Here is a 20817-nt window from a genome sequence, read left to right as displayed (position 1 = left end):
CGCGAGCAGAGCGCCGAGTGCGTCGATCGGGCAGGGGGGATTGCTCTTTCGGAGGCGGGGCTGCGGTTGCCAGCTCTGAGGCGGGAGGTACCTGGAGACTTTGGGGGTGGAGCCGGGAATGGGAGGGATTGGGGGCAGGGAAGGACCTCGGTGGCGCATAATGAGTCTGGAGAGGAGCTAACAACCTAAGTTGTTAACCTGAGCCTTTGGGGAGGGCGGTATATAAATCTAAAAAATAAATAAATAAAATAAATAAGTTATCCCCAGGTCCCCCCTGGAGGCTGGCATCCCTACACAGAGGCCACCCTCCAAAGTAGCCCCTCCCCAGGCTATACCCCCCTCCCGCACCCCAAATCTCCAGGAATTTCTCACCCAGGTATTTCCCTTCTCTCAGGGCTGCCAGCTCCGATTTGGGGAGACCTGGAGTCTTTGGGAGTGGAGCCTGGAGTGGGTGGGATTTTGGGTGGGGAGGGACCTCGGTGGAGTAAAATGCCATGGGGGTCCCCCACCAAAGATGCCATTTGATCCAGGGGAAGTGATCTCTTGAATCTAGAGATGAGCTGTAATTCCAGGGGATATCCAGGTCCCACCTGGAGGCTGGCATCCCTAGGCGAGGCAAAGTGAAGAACGAGGACTGTTGTTTCTAGAATTGCCAGCTGTGGGTTGGAAATACCTGGAGATGTGGTGGGCAAAGGAAGGCCAGAGTTGGGGTACAATGCCATGAAGTCTGCCTTTCAAAGTGGCTCGTTTTCTCCAGTTAAATTTATGTCACCTGGAGATCAGCTGTAATCCCAGGAGACCTCCAGCTTCCGCCTGGAGACTGGCAATCCTGGTTGCTTCCTAACAAAAGTCCTTCTGATCATGGCTTTTTCATCTGATTCATAAAAAGGAATTTTGCTTGGAAATGGTGGGTGGCTTTAGCTGCAAAATAAAACTTTAAGGACTAATTATTTCACATTTTCTTTGATTCAGGTGGGTCACTGTTTTGGTCTGAAGCAGCAGAACAACATTCGAATCCGGGGGCACCATGAAGACCAACATAGTGTGATTTTGGGGGTAAGCTTTCATGAGCATGCATGCTTCTGAAGACCCAACAAAGTTTTACTCGATGTACAAGCTCCAGAATGCTTTGCATCACACAGCAGGGCATGCAAGTACAGGGCCTTAAGGCACGCAAGGTGCAGGATATGACATCACCCATAAGTGCCCTAGCAGCATGAATGGCTGGATGAGGCCTTTGCTTACGGACTCCCATCCTGCAGCGCAATGTGCTGGTCAGCTAAGGAACAGGGTGTTTTCTCCTTCAGCCTCAGAATAGGGTGAGGTCAGTTTTCCAGTATCTGATGAAGTGCTCTGAAGCCCTAAAAAGCTGATGCTGTAAATTTGGAAATGTCAGGAAGGGAGGAACGAGTTCAAATTGCACTGTGAACGTGCAGTAAAATTTTAACGTAAACTAAGGGCGCCATCCATGTTACTCTGTCTAGTTACCCCTTCTTAAGCCCATTCAATTATTTTGTCTGCTGAAGTCTGAGCTTGAGGTCGGAGGCAGGATCCTGATCTGGCACCGTAATCAGCCAAGGTGTGGCTAGATCCCACTTGCTGGATCCAGTCAGGTTAAACTGAAACTGACCAATAACACGCACTGGCCGGAAGACCTATTGTGCTGGGTTGTGCATATCAATTGCAGGCTGTCGGAAAGGTTCTCCAGCTTTTGTCTCTTATACCATTGAGCTGGGGTCACAACAAAGAGCTGAAATTAACTGAAATTAACACAATAAAGTGCTGAAAATTGGTCTCCGAACCCTTGGATCTAACATAATTTAGTGGACAGATTAGAGCTGCCAACTCTGAGTTGGGGAAATTTCTGGAGGTTTCGGGGTGGAGCATGAGTGGGGTATGGAGGGAGGCACCTGAGTGGGCCGTAATGCCAGAGTCCTCCCTCCCAAGCAGCCATTTCCTCCAGAGGAATTGATCTCTGTTGTCTGGGGATCACATCAATTTTTAGAACATGGTTAGCAAAATAGAATCCCAGGGACATTTTCCTGGGAGTAAGCCCCACTGAAAATATGGGACTTTCTCTGGGCACTTATTTATTGGGAACATTCTCCTCTGCAGAACTCAAAGCGGCTTACAATACAAACAAACCATTATAAAAACACAATAAAAACAATTGTTAAACTGATAAACACAAAGTAAGAGCTCCCGTTAGGCCTGGTAATAAAAGCGAAATCAACCCAACGCGGTTTAGGATTATATTCCCAACATTACTGTAGTATTACACAGCCGAACAGTTACAATTATAAATGTCAGATTTTAAAATAACTAGTCTGATGAGATTTGTTGCTTCTTGAACAAACTTTGCAATCATCAATACCTCTTTAACAATCAAATATTCTAATTTAGAAGAGAGGGGCTGTGGCTCAGGGGTAGAGCATCTGTTTGGCAGGCAGAAGGTCCCAGGTTCAGTCCCCGACAGCATCTCCAATTCAAGGTCCAGGCAGGAGGGGAGGGGAAAGACCTAGAGTGTGGAGAGCAGCTGCCACTCAATACTGCTGGTGATGGGCAGGTGGTCCCTGATTCAAAAGAAGGAAGCTTCAGGTGTCAATTTAATTGCAAACTGAACACAGCTAAGATCATTTCAATACATTTTGAATCTTTAATCACTGCTGAACGGGCAGCACATTTGTTCATTTCCTTTTCTGAGCTAGTGATATTCTTGCTGCCCTCACAGTTTAGAAATCAGCTCAGTGTCAATTTGGATTCAGTTTTTTTAAAGAAAAAAAAACAGTTTTTTTAAAGAAAAAAAACAGTATTACAACCCAGGATCAATAATCACTCTTAACTCCCATCTTCTAAAAAACTTACAGTCAAGCACCAGCATGCCCTGGGAGGTGAAGGGAGTTTGGGGGGGGGGGTATCCTGCTTTTCACTACCCAAACGAGTCTCACCTTCCCTTCCTCTCCCCACAACAAACACCCTGTGAGATAGGTGGGTCTGAGAGAGCTCTGAGAGAACTGTGGCTAGCCCAAGGCCCCTCAGAGGGCTGCACATGGAAGAGTGGGGAATCAAACCCAGTTCTCCAGATGAGAGGTCATCTAAACCACCGCACCACGCTGGCTGTCCTCTTTTGCATGCAATAGGCCTCCCTAAGTTTCAGAGTTTATGCTTTAGGACAGGGGTCGTCAAACTGCGGCCCTCCAGATGTCCATGGACTAAAATTCCCAGGAGCCCCTGCCAGCATTCGCTGGCAGGGGCTCCGGGGAATTGTAGTCCATGGACATCTGGAGGGCCGCAGTTTGATGACCCCTGCTTTAGGATATGGCTTCTGAAAAGAGTCATTTGAGCTGTAATGCCTCTGCACGGGAGACAGTCCACAAAACAGGAGAGCTGCTCCGATGTAGCCTCTGTCCAAAGCAACAATTCGACAATTTGACATTCCTCAAATTTTGACTTTGTTCCGGCTTTTCTGCAGCGGGGCTCGGAGGAAAGAGGTGCGGACCGGCCCCTGATGTTGCTGGCTGCTTTCATCCAGATGTTTGCATTTTGAATTATTTAAGAAGCCGTTGTAGGAAGGAGACATCAAAGCAAACAGACAGTAGCAGGGATGTCAGCTTGCAAAAACGAGCATAATGAGGTGTGGGACAGAAGACAAAAGAGCTGCAACCCCTGGCTGCATGGAGAAGGATAAAGGACAGAGAGGACGGCTTCCCCCTGGAATAAATTACTCAGCCTTTCAGAGGGAATTTCGGGGAGAGTCTGGCAGAAGAGACGCAGATGAATATGAATATGGGCCCTTGCTGGGTTGTCTTACAAAAGGGGAGGCTGATGACAAAGACAGGCCCCTTCCCCAAAAAGACAACTTGTGTGCAGTTTGGGCAATTGGTCCCCCTTCTCTCACGCTGACCTTCCACTTGTTTAGGAGTTTCTTTGAGAAGAGGACCCTGAGTTTTGGAAGAGCTCAGATGTCCTCGGAGGAGGGGCTTTTCCAGCACTGCTGAACTAGCACCCCTGCAGGGTTGGCCCAGCCATTGAGTAGCATGGGGGGGGAGGGGAGGGGAGGGGAGGGCAGATGTGTCTCTGGGCTGCCCCGCTGACTCTCGAGTAGATCTGCCTAGGGCCCAGCCTCCCTCTATTAAGCTAGCAAAGCCAATTAACGGTGCAATCCTGGGAAAGCTTTCCTGGGAGTAAGCCCCGCTGAAGGCCACCCGGACTCTTAATAAGGCTTACCTAGGAGCGAGGAGCCCAAAAGGGTGCCCGACTCCGGAGTAAACCTCAACCCCTGGAGGGAACTCCATGCAGTGTAAAGGGGGGGGAGGGAGGGAGCGGTAGCCCCCTATGTGTGAATGGCACTACTTTAGAGTAAGCCTGAGGGGGCTCGTGCAGCGAAGAGTCCTGTCAAGAGGGACTTCAGCGGGCTACTCTAGAGTAAGCCTCCTGGGGCTCCCGCGGTGTCAAGCTGGGAATGTCGATAGCGCCGCTCTCGGGGCTCCGGCGGCGAGTAAGCAAGGGCGGCGAGGGCTCAATGCCGCTCCTCTGGGCTCCGGCGGGAGGCTCGTGCCCGGCGGGTCTCCTCTAGAGCCAGGCGCGCGAGGGCTGCCCAGGGCGGGCCCACCTGCCCCCTCCTCCTCCCCCTGGCTCGGTGCGGGGCGGGCGGGATCAGGTGCGGCCGCGGGAGGAGGAGCCGGCGGGGCCGGGCCGGAGAGGGAGGCAGAGAGGGAGGCGGGCGGGCGGCCAGCATGGCGGAGAAGGAGGCGGCGGCGGCGCAGGGAGGACGAGGAGGAGGCGGCGGCGGGAGCCCGGCGCGGTGGCGGCCGTAGGCGCCGTCGGTGCAGCCGGAGCGGAGCGGAGCGGGATGGCGTCGACGGAGCGCCTCTACGAGCTGTGGATGCTCTACTTCGCCAAGGTGAGGCGCCCCCCCCCCGCGGCACCTGCCCAGCGCGCACCTGGCGCCCCCCGCCCCCCGCCCCCCGCCCCTCTGGCTTTGCCCCCCCCCTGACCCGGTTGGGGGGCCGCCGCTTGCTGCTGCTGCTGCTGCTGCTGCTGCTGCTTGAGGGGCTGGGCAGAGGAGCCGGGAGGGGCCGGGCCTGGGTTGAGGGGTCCTCCCCAGACCCCCTCGGCGCCCCTTGAGGGATTCAAGCCGGCCCTTTTTCGAAGCCGGGCAGCCTGTGCTCTGCACAACAGCCCTGTGAGGTAGGCTCGACCCCAGGCGTGCCCACTTTCATTGCGGTGCAGGATTTGTAGCCTTGTCTTCCTGGAAGGGGGGGCTGTCTCCCCCAGTGAGTTAGGCGGAGGTGCTAACCACTAGGCCCTCCTGTCCCTCGTCTTTGCAGGGACCCTATTCCGGAAAGATGGGGCTGAGCTCCCAACAAACCCCGCAGGGCGCCGTTTTCTTCCCTCCAGAGCTTTCAGGGCCCGCTTTGTCAGATGCATGAAGATTGCCTTTGCTGAGCTGGTCCCTGTCACTTCTGATGTCACTTCCTGTGGGGTCCCCCTGCCTGGTGGAGATCACCCCCCCCCCACAGGACAGCTAGAAACTGCCTGGGGCACCCACATGCTGCCTGTCCTGCTCCCTGGGGAGCCTCTTCTTTATTCCTCTTTCTAATTCCCTCCTGAGGGAGGTCCCTGGACCCCTCTGACTCAGGTTTCCATAGGGCTGCCAACTCCAGGACTGGATATGCGGGAGGCAGGACAGTGGGCTATAAAACCATACGTTTTGCCCTCCAAGCAGCTACTTCTGGCCAGGAAACTGATTTCTGTGGTCTGGTATAATTCCAGGGGATCTCCAGGCCTCACCTGGAGATTGGTTACCCAGTCTTGAGCCCCTGAAACAGTCCAAGTCTCTCCCCTCCCCTGCTCCACACCCTCGTTTTAACCTTCCTTTCTCTCTCATTTCTCACCTGGTTTGCAGATCTACCCAGCAGGTGTTGCTACCTCCCCTTTCTGTGAACACCTGATTTGCTCCTCCTGCCCTCTTTTGTATCTGCTGCCTTTTGGGCAGAGGGGGGGGGGATCCCTAGGTGGGGAAGGCCCCATGGAACTTCAACTTTCCCCCATGATGCAGGTTTTCTTTGAAAGCGGAGCTGTTGGGGGAGGGGGGCGTTAAAAGGGCAGGTCCGTTCTACAGAGGAAGGAAAACCTTATTCATCTGAACTTTGAGGTTCTGGGATAAAAAAAAAGACAACCACTGTGTGTGTTGACAGCTGCCGATTTAACAATTGCAAACGGAGGCTTCTCTTCTTTCATTATTGTTTTATTATTGCTTATTATGGTTTTTTCGGCTCGGCCACCAGCGCTGGAGCCCCTTCAAGTGGGTCGGCCTGGTTGGGAGCGTGGCCTTTTGGAAGTAAATAAATGAAGGCTTTTCCATCGGAGGTGGAGAGCTCTGCTTTCCATCGGGAGACACTTCCTGCAGCAGGGAAGGCAAGCTGAGCCGCGGAGCTCTGTGTGCGATGGGCGTGTGGCTTGGGTCAGGGGGCTGGACTGGATGACCTTCAGGTCCACCCCTCCCCAGGACTGGGTCTGAGTGGTCAGCTGGCTGCATTCCTTTGATAGTGAGGGGTCAGGGGGCAGAGCTCTGGTGATCGGTTCCTCCTTCTTCTCCTTCCGAAACAGGCAGCTGGGGGGGGGGGGCACTTTCTGTTTGCATTGTAGGCAGGCATTTTTACATGGCTTTGTTCTCCCTCTGCTCGTGGGGAAGCTTTGGCAGCAGGTGCTGCACATGAGGTTATTATCCTTGACCAAAAGTAGTCTCTTAAGAACTCCTGCCTTTCACCTGCCAGGTTTCAAAATGCCTCTTCCCCTGAGGTGTAAGAAGGGGAGAACCAATGGCAAATGCATCTAGGAGAATGCTTTTCTAATGTGCATACATCTATCTTGCATGTATGGTCTGCCATACTGTCTGGGACTCCAGGCGCATTATACAGAGTGAGTCAAGACTGGGGAATTGTTTTGGGGAAGGGGATTTTTTTTGTCTATATTGCTCCTTTATCGGCTGCAGTCGGGTTGTTTTGTTGCCGATGTTTGACTATGCAGTGGGAGTGGAGCTCTAGGCTGCTTAAAGAACCCAATGGTTTTAATTCAGATGAGGAACAATGATGTGCAGAAGGAGGAGTGAAAAGACCTAACTGTCTAGCTAGCTGTTGTCTGCAGTCATTCTGCCTGTTCAGCTGCTGCTCTGGAGGCAAGCAGGGAGGAAGTGTGCTAAAAATGCAGGAAGGCTCCAGTTGAGCCAACCAGGACACAGAGGAATTTGAAAATCATCAGGAAGTTCTTATCCTATCTATGCCAAATATACAGCTCCTACAGTGCCCCCTGCTGGACACCTTTTATATTCGGCTCAGTTCTGCACGCTGCAGATTTTGCACGCTCCCAACACATCAGTTCCCCGGAGACGATCTTGCCTGCTGCATCCTTTCACTGGAAGGAGGCAAGCCAGCAAGCACTGTGAAAATCCCACTCAGAACGGGGACTCATTCAGAGAACCCTGGCATTCCACTTGTTCCGGGCAGCTCCGTTTCTACAACCAAGTACCCTCCGAAGCCCTGATTCCAGGGCTTACCCAGCTGGGTGGGTTCCCCAATTTTTATTCCTCCCCACAACACCCTCCGCCTTTTTTTGTTTGTTTGTGTTGCGGGTGGGGGGATCCCTCTTCCAGGCTTTTGGTCAGCGACAACAAGACCCTTGTGTCCCTTCCGCGAAAACTGCCACCAGCTGCTTGTTTGTTGTGGCCGGGAGGAAGTGGCTGAGGCTCTCTCTCTTGGCACACGAATCGAGCGGAGGAAAACAAACGAGATCGGCTGGGCTAGGAACAAACCGGGCCGCAATCAGGCCGCCCATTTCCTTTGGGTTGTTTTGCACAGATGAGGAAGTCCAGCAGCAGCAGAAATCAAAGATCCCCGAATCGAGGGACAGACTTTGGCGCCCTTTAGCAGGCTCTCTTCCTTTTCGTATCAGGAGACCTTCCCGAGAAGCCGTGCCTGGCAGTGGGGCATGGTGGGCTGGTTGTGGGTCTCGTTTGGGCCATCCTGAACCTACTGCCCATCATGGGGGGGGGGGATTTGGGGGCTGCGGTTTTCTTGTTGGTTTCAAACTGGAAATGTATTTCGCTGTTATTCTAGGCTGCCTTGAACCACGAGGGAAGGTGGCATATAAATGTTTTAAGGCAGGGGTAGCCAACCTGTGGTCCTCCAGATGTTCATGGATGGCATCCCTAATTCCTCCAGGAATTTCCCAGTCCAGACCTGGCAACCCTAGGTAAATCTGGGCATCGCCCTGGAGCAAGGGAGAAAAAAACCCTGAAGTGACTCTGTCAGTGCATTCAAGGTGATGAACAACCTGTCCGCTTCACGTACATCCTTGATCCACACAGTGCAGGTCCATCAAACGACAGTGTAGCGGGCAGGGTGGCGAATTTAGGACTCTAGCTGACGGAGGTTCGAATCAACCGTTTCTGCCCTGGAAGCTTGCTGGGTGACCTTGGTCTACCGCAAACTCTCGGCCTGACCTACCTCGCAGGGTGGTTGTTCCAAGAAACTGGAAGCGGGGAGAAATTCATTCTAAAAGCTGGGGAGAGCCATGGGATATATAAATAAATAAATGCAAACACTCATCCTCCAAACTGCTGCATAGATCAGACAGGGGAATAGGCAAAGGGAGATATCATTTGGCCCCAGGCTAATCAGTGAAGGCCCTTTAAGACCAGGGAGGTGCAGGGACGTTTCCCTCCGCAGCCGTGCAGCCAGGTGGAGGAACTCTCTCCTGCAGGCCATGTTTCCGAGCAGGGTCTATGGTCGTTGAAGGAGTAGCACTGAGAATCCTGGGCAAACCAATCTTTCAGAAGAGCTGTCAAGTTACAGGATTTCGGAAGGGAGGCTGCATCCCTTGCACCAACAGGAACGCGGAGCAGAAGCCAGACCCAGACACAAAGCCACCTCTGGGGAGCGCAGGGCGCGCCCGGGAACCGCACATCAGGAAAACTGCCAAAGGTTTTTGTTTCCTGAGGCCTCGCCTTGAGACAACGGGCAGCTCCCCGGATTCAAAAGGCTTTGAGGAACTGGGCGGAAGGTCCCTGGTAAAGGCAGGAGAATTTGAGAATTTGTCATGGCCTGAGCACCGCCCTCGAAATGCCCGTGAACTCCGGATCGCTGCTGCTTCCAGCTCCGGCTCGTAACGACCCTTCTGTAGGTACAAAAGGGCTCCTCAAGCTATTCCGTCCTTTCTCCCTTGCTCTCTCTGCAAGCGGTGGCCAAACTGTGGCTCTCCAGATGTCCGTGGACTACAATTGCCATCAGGTGCTGCCAGGCAGGGGGCTCATGGTAATTGTAGTCCACGGACACCTGGGCAGCCAGTTTTGGCCACCTCTGCACTTCCTCCCTCCACCCCCAATCACCTGGTGTTGAATTTTCAGTTGTAAGCTCTTCAGGGCTGCGTAATTGCTGTGACCAAGGCTGCCAACCTCCAGGAAAGGGCTGGAGCACTCCTGCAACTGATCTCTGGTTGGCAGAGATCACTTCCCCTGGAGAAAGTGGTTTTGCATAGTTTGGAACCAGCAGGCCTCCCCTGTTGACCCTTTGCGCTGGTGTGTGCTTCCTGTGGGGTTTTAGAGAAATCCCCCCTTTCTTGTCTCTAGCCCCATCTTGCAGATCTACTGATCCACACTCTATGGCAGGGGTAGTCAAACTGTAGCCCTCCAGATGTCCGTGGACTACAATTCCCAGGAGCTCCTGCCAGCATTCGCTGGCAGGGGCTCCTGGGAATTGTAGTCCACGGACATCTGGAGGGCCGCAGTTTGATTACTCCTGCTCTATGGCTTGGTGTGTAATCCGATCCAGAACACACCTGAAGATATCTTGAATATCCCACTGTGTCAAAATGTTAGTATACAAGTGCTTGTATTTTGAACGTTATTGGTAAAAGAAGAGCCGTTTTTTCTTGTACTCCGCTTTCCAGTACCTGATGGGGTCCCAAAGCAGCTGACAAACACCTATCCCTTCCCCTCCCCACAACAAACGCCCTGCGAGGTAGCTGGGGCTGAGAAAGCTCTAAGAGAACTGTCGTGCAAGAACAGTTCTAAGGGAACTGTGACTGGCGCAAGGTTCCCCAGCTGGCTTGATAAGGAAGAGGAGTGGGGAACCCAACACGGATCCCCAGATTAGGGTCTGCTGCTCTTTAGCCACAAGGCCACGCTGGGAATGTTCTCTGTCTCAGCAGCCCAGGAGGAGCTGCTGCTGTCTGACAGAGAGCCGAGCTGACTCAGCCATGTGTTTTTTAGCAGCTAATGTGCTAAGCCCCATTTTCACACTCAATTTGCCAATTCCGAACTTGCCTGCTAGCTAGCCGTGGGGAAACAGTTCAGAGCACCTGACTCTGCACGGGTCGGCTCTCTAGCCCGGAACTCGGCTGGTCCCCCACCTCTGCATCGCTCCCTTCGCAGCAGGCCAGGGACTTTCCAGGGGCGCGCAGGGAGGAGGGGGCCCGAAGCTCGATCAGGGAGCACAAAGACAAGGAACATTTGGAGAGGGGGTAAATGCACAGGCCCAGGCTGGCTTGGTCTCCTCAGATTTCAGAGGCTGAGTAGGAGAAAGAAGCTGTGATGGGAAGGTTGCCAACCGCCAGGTGGGGCCTGGAGACCTCTGCTATTATTCCAACTGATGATCTCTAGACAACAGGCTTCAATCCCCCTGGAGAAAACGGCTGCTTTGGACAGTTATAACCTGCTGAGGACCCTCCCCTCCACAAACCTCACCCTCCAAGACCCAAAATCTCCAGGTATTTCCCAGCCCAGAGCTGACAGGTGTTTCGGAGGGCCCGTCTTAGCTCTGTTGCCTCCTCCAGGAAAGGCGAATTGCAAGCAAAATGCCGCATTTACTGTGCATGCACTTCCTAACACAATGATACAAACTCTCTATTCACTTCAGTGTGTTGTGTGAGCATGTATTTCCAAACAGCGGAGTCTGTTTAGCAATCAATACTATGGATTTGAACATAAATACTAACACACAGGCACAGGATCACAAGCCACCGGTAGATGCTGTGCTTCAAAATGTTCTTTATCGGCATGTTCTTCATCCGGAGGTCGCGGGAGAAGAGGGAGCAGCCCATAAATTTGGGAGCTGTTTGTGGTCTCTCCCTTTGAAGAGCTCCGTTTTTGAATTTGGAATTTCAAAACACACCGTAGAGGAGATTGTGGACTTCAAACCTTCCTTTATCACCCCCTCTCACAAAAAATGCTAATAATTATATTTAAAAAGAAAAATGTGCGCACAGTGCAAAAGGCAGCATCAGTGGGACAAGAGAACCCCCCCCCCCACCTCCTTTTCTTTCTCGCTCTGAGACAAGGGACCACTTGTAGATTCTGCCGGCCTTTGGCCTCTAGCTTGCTTAGAGTTTTTGAACAATAAAATCAGAGTCCAGTAGCACCTTTAAGACCAACAAAGATTTATTCAAGGTGTGAGCTTTCGAGTGCAAGCACTCGAAAGCTCACACCTTGAATAAATCTTTGTTGGTCTTAAAGGTGCTACTGGACTGATTTTATTGTGCCACTTCAGACCAACACGGCCACCCACTTGAATCTAGAGTTTTTGAGTTTGCGGTGCTCCTGTTCTGGCTGCACTTTCCCACCCATCTGTCCGCGCCGTACAACAAAAGCCGCTCCAGGTAAACACGCAAACAGCAGCGGCCCTTTGTGCCTGGCCCCCTGGGGCAAGGAATGGATGCCCAGCTCAAGTTGCACATTTTCCATGGCTTTCCTTTTTTTGAAGGGAGGCGTAAACCGGAGCGGCATCTGCATAACGGAGTTGGTTCCCCTTTGCAGAACCGTTTTACCGATGGGCTGAGGGATGCACAGACCGGTCTGTTGAGTTGGACTGAGGGAGCAAAAAAGCTCCATTGCCTCTTACCTATTTTTGCCTGTGCAAGTTTCTCTGTTCTGGATTGGGGTGACAGTTCATAGGCCGGCCAACCTGTGCATCAGAGGCTGTGCAAGTTTCTCTGTTCTGGATTGGGGTGACAGTTCATAGGCCGGCCAACCTGTGCATCAGAGGTTGTCAGCTGTGCAGTTTCTTGTTCCGACGCTGCCGCATGTTCCCCGGTGTTAAGAACGCCCCGGTGTCCCTTTTTGCTTTCACACCGGTGGCATTTCTTAGCCACAGCTGGGCTTTGCCTTTTAAAAATAGCGGGTGTGCCTTTATTCCTGCACGCATTTCCTTTTCTAAACGCAGCAGCTGGGCCCGGATTCTGGCTGTTCCACATTAAGAGCTGACGAGTGGTAAATTGCCTGCATTTATAGAAACCCTCCCTATGGCAGAGGCTGTATTCCAAGCTGTGATAACTGCGACAACTTTTTAAAAAGTTAATTATATTTCCGCTTTTTTTAGAGAAAGAGGAAGTTAACCTGCTGCTTTATTGTGATTTGTGTTGCTGTGAAGCAGGGCCGCCAGCCACCAGGTGAGAAATGGCTTTTCTGCTGTTTCCATTTGCAGTAGGCTGCGAAATCTTTGAAGCGTCACCCCGATAAAAAGTTGGTGGCCTAATTGAGCATTGAGCGTCTCCTTGCACCCACTGAAAATCCTCGTCCCCTCCTCCCCCAGCCATGCAGTTCCTCAGCCGTTCTGTGTTGACCCTTGGGTAGTTCAGGGATACCTGGAGGTTGAGGGTGCAGCCTGGAAATGCAGGTAGAGAACAATGCCCTGCAGGACACTTTCCAAAGCAGCCGTGTTCTTCGGGAGAAGCCGGACATATTTATTAAATAAATAATAAATCTTTATTTTTATTTATGTGATTTATATCCCACCATTCCCCTCCACTGGCTCGTGGTGGGTCACAAAGTCCTCATTTAAAAAACCATTAAAGCCTCCATTAAAAGGAGAAGCAAATACAATACAGAAAAACCACCGCAAACAAGGCGATAAATAAGCAAGTGATATATTCTGGAGATCTCCAGCTTCCACCTGACTGACATTCCCCACAATACTTCACAGAGCCGGTGGCCTATTTATATACATAAAAATTGCTTGATAAGAGTATAAGGAATCAACCACTGAAGAAAAATTGTGAAAACGGAGTATATCTAGAAACCGTTTTGGTTGGTCCTTAAAAAATTATCAATATATAAAATTTATTGTACCAATTGCCTTGGAAAGGTTCTGCTTTTTTCTGTTTATATTTTGAACCTTTCTTCCTTTTTTCGTATTGTAATTCCACCTGGAGAGTGCCACACAGTTAAAGGCAGCAGGCTAAAAATGACATTTTCCATGTGGAGGACCACCCTGTCCTGGGACGGCTGTGATTCTAACTGCGGCTGCGATTTTCTCTACCCCCCCCCCGGAAGAGTCAGCATGGTGTAGGGGTGGCCAGACTGTGGCTCTCCAGACATCCGTGGACTACAATTCCCATGAGCCCCTGCCAGCTGGAACTGTAGTCCATGGACACCTGGAGTCTCAAAAGCGGCTTACAGTCGCCTCCCGTTCCTCTCCCCACGCCTTGTGAGGTCGATGTGGCTGAGAGAGCTCTACGAGAACTATGACTGGACTGACACCCTTGAGTAAAAAAGTTATTTCCTTTTTCTCTGTCCGAAGCCTCGTGCCCCTCAACTTTCTTGGGCAATTCTCTTGCGGTCGAGAAAGAAAAACCCTTTCCTCCACTCCCCCCCCCTTGCATACTTTCCTCCTCGTTAGCTGCCTTTTTCCTAAACGAAGAAGCCCCAGACTCAGAGGGAAGGCGCTCCAACCCCCCCCCCCCAAAAAAAAACCATCTCTGTTACCTTCTCCTGTATTTTATCCAGCTCTGCAATATACTTTTTGAAAGATGCGAGGCCCGGGACTGTGCATGCTGTTCTGAGTGAGGCTGCACCATGGGTGGGTCTATACCGAGGGCGTTGTAACGTCAGCTGCCTTATTTTCAGCCTCTTTCTTATTCCTCCCCAGCACAGAGTCTAGCGTGGTCATTGCATTAGTCTTTTGGAGCAGACTTTTCTCTTGTTTTACAACCACCCTAATTGAGGATAACAGTTCTAGGAAGTTTGTGTCATCGCCTATTAGTTGTGAATTATCACTGTACTTTCTCCTATATCCAGCTAAACCGGTGGATGCTTAAATCCGGAGACTGGAGCCATGAACAAGATAGATCTTTCTGTAAGCCTGGAAAAAAACCCTCAAGTTTGCAGAAAAAGCTGAGAGGTCTAAAAAAAACAAATGCGCTGTGCTACCTGGCTAGACTTTTTGGGGGTGGAGGCTGCTAGGGGGTGGGGTGGAGGCAAAGTTGACGTTGGGTGGGGAGGATTGCAGGAAGGTGGGTGGGTGGGGGGGTTGCAGAAAGCAGGGAAAGGGCTTTCAAGCCAGGGAAAGGTGAAATTTTGGGGGAGGGGGAAATGATGCCCCCTGGCAAGTCCATACGGGCCTCCCCCCATGTATACAGAATTAAGAATGGAAATGTCAGACTAGGCCTCATGCTTGGGGTTGCCTCTGCTTTTTAGATTATTCTCCTCTGCCTCCAGTCATCTGCAAGACCCCCTAAGTCTCCGGAGGAGGGGTCTGTGCTACAGTAGCCCTGTTAAGCTCCATGAGAGAGCCTCTGCTGAGCATGCAGGAGGTCCCTGGTTCGATCCCCAGCAGCATCTCCAGTCCCAGTCCCAAGGACCAGGCAGGAGAGAATGGGAAAGATCTCTGGGGGAGGTCCTGGAGAATGGCTGCCACTCTGGTCTTCATGGACTGGGGGGTCAGATTTAGTCTGAGGAAGCTTCTTGTGTACAATTCTCAGGCCACGAGACACAAACCCTGGCCCATCCGCCCCTCCCGCCACCCACTCCCAAGCTGCCCAAGTGCGTACAATCAGCTCACGGCTCAGCTGGAACGTGAGTCCCTCCATCCTTATATCACCAGGCTGTAGGATTTCTGTTCTGTGCGGCTAAATGTGATCCTTCTTCCATGGAGATAGGTCAAGATGGGCAGCCGTGTTGGTCCGTTGGTAGCAGCAGCAAAGAGCCAGAGGCCAGGAGCACCGTGAAGATTAACCAAAGTGGTGGCAGGGGAAGAGCTTTCGTGAGACACTGAATTTAGGCATGTGCAGGGAGAAGAAGATTTGGTCCGTTTTTGATTTGGTCCAAACTCATGTAGAGTCGGACAAATCAATTCAGTGCCCTTGAAACCAACGGTGCCATTCAAGTCTATGGGGATTTTCCCCTTTCCTTCTTTTCTGTGCTCTAGAGGCTGTGGGTTTGAGATTGAGACACCAAACTTACAGTGTGGTTGCAGGATCCTCTCCTCAAAAAATCTCCCAAGTTGCAAAAAGATCAGACCAGGGGCCCCCGTCCAACCTCCATTATTTCCTATGGGGAGAACAGACCAGAGAATCTGAGTTTTCTCGGCATAGGAAATAATGGAGATTGAAGGGGGCACCCTCTTTGAGTGCCCCTAGACTTAGACCCCCTGGTCCAATGTTCTTACAGCTTGGGGGTTCTTTTGAGGAGAGGGTCCTGCAGCCACATCACAAATTTGGTGCCTCTATCTCAAAACCCCAAGTCCCCAGCGCCCAGGAAAGACAAAAAGGTGGACTTGTTTCCTTTTCTCTTTACCTTTAAAGTTTAAATGACCACTTGCTTGAGTTGTGATTTGGCAATTTGAGCACAGTTGATCCAGCCATTTAAATGTATTGGGAGATGGTGATTTGAACCAGATTTGGCCAATTCGTGCTTAGAATCATAGAATCATAGAATCATAGAGTTGGAAGGGGCCATACAGGCCATCTAGTCCAACCCCCTGCTCAACGCAGGATTAGCCCTAAGCATCCTAAAGCATCCAAGAAAAGTGTGTATCCAACCTTTGCTTGAAGACTTCCAGTGAGGGGGCGCTCACCACCTCCTTAGGCAGCCTATTCCACTGCTGAACGACTCTGACTGAGAAAAACTTTTTCCTGATATCTAGCCTATATCGTTGTACTTGAAGTTTAAACCCATTACTGCGTGTCCTTTCCTCTGCAGCCAGCAGAAACAGCATCCTGCCCTCCTCCAAGTGACAACCTTTCAAATACTTAAAGAGGGCTTTCATGTCCCCTCTCAACCTCCTTTTCTCCAGGCTGAACATTCCCAAGTCCCTCAACCTATCTTCATAGGGCTTGGTCCCTTGGCCCCAGATCATCTTCGTCGCTCTCCTCTGTACCCTTTCAATTTTATCGATGTCCTTCTTGAAGTGAGGCCTCCAGAACTGCTTGATTCAAGGCTGATGCGGGTACTTTGGTGGCAGATCGAATTGAATTGCTTTCATGAGTCACTGAAGGTATCTGAAGAAGAGAGCTGTGACTCAGTGACAGCTCTGCCCCAGCCGACAATTTTGTCCCTCTTGAAGGTGTTGCTGGACTCTGGCTCTTTTCTGCCGCTACAGATAGACTAACACGCCCACCCATCTTGATCTGTCTCCATGGAAGGCCCCCATGAAGCCGTACAGAATGGAAATCCATCCCCGGCCTCGCACTATAAGGAGAGCTGGACTCACATTCTAGCTGTATCTGAAGAAGAGAGCTGTGACTCCCGAACGTTCCTCCCCTGCCCCACATTTTGTCCCTCTTGGAGGTGCTCCTGGACTCTGGCTCTTTTCTCATCTTGATCTTCCCCAAACCGTCCCCTGCCCAGGCACCGCCCCCAAATCGACTGAGCCAGGATTGGTCACGCTGCGCATGCCCCCAGTCCCTCTGGCCCAGGATCCCCTCCTCCAACTAGCAGAGGCTATCCAGGGACTCAGACAGAGAAGCGTCTTTCCCATCACCTGCAGCCTGAGGTCTTTTACCTGGAGTGGCTGGGAATGGAACTCGGGACTCCCAGCATGACTGGCGGGGGCTTTCCCACTGTCTGGCCAGCCCCTTTTCTTCCTCTCCGTGCGTTTCCGTTTGTTTCCTTGTTCTGCGCCTGCTAATTGTTTTCCTTGTTCCGAATTGGATTGGAAAGCCCACATTGCACAGTGTTCTTTTCACTTCAGTAAAGAAGGCAGACGTTGGCATTTCCCCCTCCCCCACCATGGCTGGGCTGGGTGTTGGGGGGGGGTTCTTCCTGGGACGCAAAGGGTACTCTGCCCTTTGATCTGGGCCTCTGCTGGCCCCCCATCTCCTCCCCCCCCCCTCCTTGTTTTTGCAAGAAGGGTTTGCCGACCTTGAGCCTTATCCCGGCATCTCGGACAGGGAGGCCCCTTCGGCAGCCTGCTCTCGCCTTCCCTCCCTCCCTCCCTCCCTCCGGCTCTGCTCGGACAGGACAGCGGGGTCATCCGGGGTCACTCCCTTTGTCGCCTCTCTCTCCGCTTGCCTGCCTGGGGAGAAAAGCGCTGCCTTTATTTTCCCCTCCGCCAAGTCGGCCAAGTAGCCGCCTTCCCCTTTCAAGGCTCAGAGGAGACAAAAGATGCCCAACTTCCTGCTCGCTGCATTAGCCACCGTCGGCCCCATTGGCAGGCGTGAAATGTGCAAAGGAGGAGCGGAGCACTGGCTGCTTAAATAACGGAAGAGATCAGGGGTAGTCAAACTGCGGCCCTCCAGATGTCCGTGGACTACAATTCCCAGGAGCCCCTGCCAGCGAATGCTGGCAGGGGCTCCTGGGAATTGTAGTCCACGGACATCTGGGGGGCTGCAGTTTGACTACCCCTGGAATAGATAGTTTCCCACTGCAGGTGGGGAAGTACCTGGAGATGTTGAGGGTGGGATTTGGGGCGAGGAGGGAGGGGGCTCAGCCATCTCCCACCGTCCAGAGCTTCTCTCTCCTCCAGAGGAGCTGAGCTCTGTGTACTAGAAGGTTCTTTGGGAGAGATGACGGAGGGCCGTGGCCTAGGGCAGCGGTGGCCCAGCTGTGGCTCCCCAGGTGTCCGCGGACTGCAATTACCCGGGGTCGCCTAAATAACTCTGCATTCCAGGATCAGCACCTCGATGCTTCTTCCGGAGGAGGGACGTGGTGGGTGCCAGAGATAGAGGCGCATGTCTTGCTCTCTCGCAACGCTGGAATCTCTGACCAAACCAGCCCATTCTAGGCACATGAGTGAGCAAGCGAGCGAGTGAGTCAGATGGGAAACGTTCCTTCCTTCCCACTCGGCTTCTCAGCTCGATTAATTTGAACTTTACCACCCCAGAAATCAGAGAGGCGGTGGAGAGGTGATAACTCAGCCCTTGACTGGCAAGCCACAGGCAGGAGGGGAAAGGTTTTTGGCTCAAGCGCGCTCAGGGCCAGTGGGGTTACACCAGCAGGTGGGGCGTGGAGGCTGTGGGTTCGAGGCCAGCTGGAAAGAATTGTTCAGGCAGCCAGCATGTTAAAGCAGGAAAGAGGGCAGCAGAGGTACCCCCCACTTCCCAGGGATGGTTCCAGCATGTGTGCCCAAATAGAGCACACTTTAAGCATTGCTTCAAGTTCATTGCAGGAGAGGAAGGGAAGGCGAATGTAAGCCGCTTTGAGACTCTTTCAGGTAGTGAAAAGCAAGGTGTAAAACCCAACTCTTCTTTTTCTGTGGAATTTGGTTAACCCAGATTTGGGGGGGGAGGGGAATATTGGCCTTAACCCCAATATTGCCACCAAGAGTAGCTCCCCCTCTCCCCCCCCCCCCCGCATTGATAAGCTGTTCCTCAGCTGTTGGTGGTTTTTATGCAGCTCGGAATTCTGATGCCCCTGAAGAATAGTTGCCTGCCAGGCTGGCAGCCGCAGTGTACTCAGAAACTGAAAACACGGTTCTCTGACTCAAGCTGTCTTTGCCGCTTTCATCCTTTGGGCCTCCTGGGATGGCAGATACCTGAGGGACCAAGAGCATCCACCCTCTAAAGCAGCCATTTTCTACTGACCCCTGAGGACGCGCTGGTTTCTGTACCCCAAGTGGCTTACGATCTCCTTCCCTTCCTCTCCCCACAACAGACACCCTGTGATTCAGGTGGGGCTGAGAGAGCTCTGAGAGAACTGGGAGTGGCCCGATGCCCCCCAGCTGGCTGTATGTGGAGGAGGAGTGGGGAAACCGAACTAAGTTCTCCAGATAAGAAGCCGCCGCACTTAACCACGCGCCCTCCATCTCTGATCTGGAGATGAGTTGTAATTTCAGGAGATCTCCCCCGGGAGGTTGGCGACCATGGTGCATGCCCGAGAAGAGTGGTCTCGAGTAGAAAGGAGCATTTCGTAGGCTAAGCTCGGTTTTTGCGGCAACCTGAGCAGCTTCCGTGGCCGTGAGCAAACAGGAGGGCCCCTTCCACTCCCCCCCCCCCCAGCACCTGGGTGACTCCAGGCAATTCCATCCGGGAGTCAATATTGACCGAGGGCGGCCGGGAGTCGTGGGACGGGGTTGGTGCTTTGATTTTTACAGGCCTGGCCTGGCCCTGGACACTGGCCATTCCCGGAAGTCCAGCTCATCTCCGCATTGTGTGTTGCAAGGCCAGCAAAGGCAGTAAAAAACCAGGAAAAGAGGTGCTCTGAGGCTTGGAATATTTTTCCTCCCTTTGGCATTTTTTTGAGGCTGAACTGAAAACTGGTCTTGGAAAGAGGAGTTTGGTTGGTTAAGGTGCAAATGTGTCCCTGGTCCAAAGTCTGCCAGCAAGTTTCCATGATAGAGTAGAGCAGGGGTAGTCAAACTGCGGCCCTCCAGATGTCCATGGACTACAATTCCCATGAGACCCTGCCAGCGTTTTCTGGCAGGGGCTCATGGGAATTGTAGTCCATGGATGTCTAGAGGGCCACAGTTTGACTACCCCTGGAGTAGAGATTCAAACCTGGGTCTCTCTGATCCCGGCCTGCAACTCTGCCCACTCCCCCATGCTATAATCATAGAATCATAGAGTGGAAAGGTTCATCTAGAACATCCCCCTGCAGAATGCAGAAATTCCCATCTACGTTGCTCGCTCACAGTCCCCACTTCTGCTCTAAGGTTACAGTCTCAGACTGGGATGTTGGAAGGCCCTGGTTCGGATCCACGCTGCCACGGAGGTTTGCAGGGTGACCTTGGGCCAGCTGCATGCTTTTTGGTGAACCTACCTCACAGGATTGTTGTAAGGATAAAACAGGGAAGAGGGAATGATGCAAGCCACTTGGTGCCCAGTGAGTGGGAAACGTGGGGTATAAATGCAGTCAATAAGTACATTAAATGCTGTACAATACAATAGGACAGGGGTAGTCAAACTGCGGCCCTCCAGATGTCCATGGACTACAATTCCCAGGAGCCCCTGCCAGCATTCGCTGGCAGGGGCTCCTGGGAATTGTAGTCCATGGACATCTGGAGGGCCGCAGTTTGACTACCCCTGCAATAGGATTTCAGTTTTTTAAAACGACTCCCTGAAGTGGAGCAATTTGGATGCTGTCCAGCAGAGGGCAATGCTACTTTCCCCCAGATACTCTCCGAAGAATCCCTTTTAATTAAAGTCGCCACAGCCAAGGCTGTGTGCTGGCCCCGTTGGGAAAGGCACACTAAGGGGACCGCCTCCGGGTTGGGAGATTCCTGGGGCTTTGGGAGTCTGGAGATGTATCTTTCCCTTTATGCTCCTGCCCTACTCTGAAGAGGTCCTGGCATGCTGCGCAGAGGCAGCTAATGGCAAACCTCCTGCCAGGTCACCACGAGTCAGCCGTGACTTGAACGTACTTCACACACTTCTTGAGGACCAGGAACCTGTCTCGTCAGCCGTTGCTGTAAGCAAAAGCCGAGCTTCTGGCCCCACTGAACGTTGTGCCCATGGCCTCAGTGGTCCCGCTTTCCAGGCCTGAATAGCCCCCCTGGCTCGTGGGGAGAGCGGGATGCAAGGTGACCCAGCGGGCGGGGCCTTTGTGGGGCTCAGGTGCACCTTGGGCTTTCTCTTCCCTTGAAAGCCTCGCCGTTCACCTGTGCGCCT

General features: G+C 52.5%; 1 protein-coding gene across 1 annotated transcript in view; it reads left to right on the top strand.

Moving 5' to 3' along the window:
• Positions 1-4687: 4687 nt before the first annotated feature.
• The window catches only part of NBEAL2 (neurobeachin like 2), a 94731-nt gene continuing 78601 nt past the window's right edge, over positions 4688-20817 (top strand). Inside the window, exon 1 of the mRNA XM_077304694.1 lies at positions 4688-4903. Coding sequence (XP_077160809.1) covers positions 4853-4903 — 51 coding nt within the window. The 5' untranslated portion in view covers positions 4688-4852. The remainder of the gene's footprint in view (positions 4904-20817) is intronic.

This window comes from Paroedura picta, chromosome 11 (genome assembly GCF_049243985.1).
Source record: "Paroedura picta isolate Pp20150507F chromosome 11, Ppicta_v3.0, whole genome shotgun sequence".
In the NCBI taxonomy this organism is placed as follows: Eukaryota; Metazoa; Chordata; class Lepidosauria; order Squamata; family Gekkonidae; genus Paroedura; species Paroedura picta.
The sequence above is the reverse complement of the archived record's forward strand: the minus strand, read 5'-3'. Positions and strand labels throughout refer to the sequence as shown.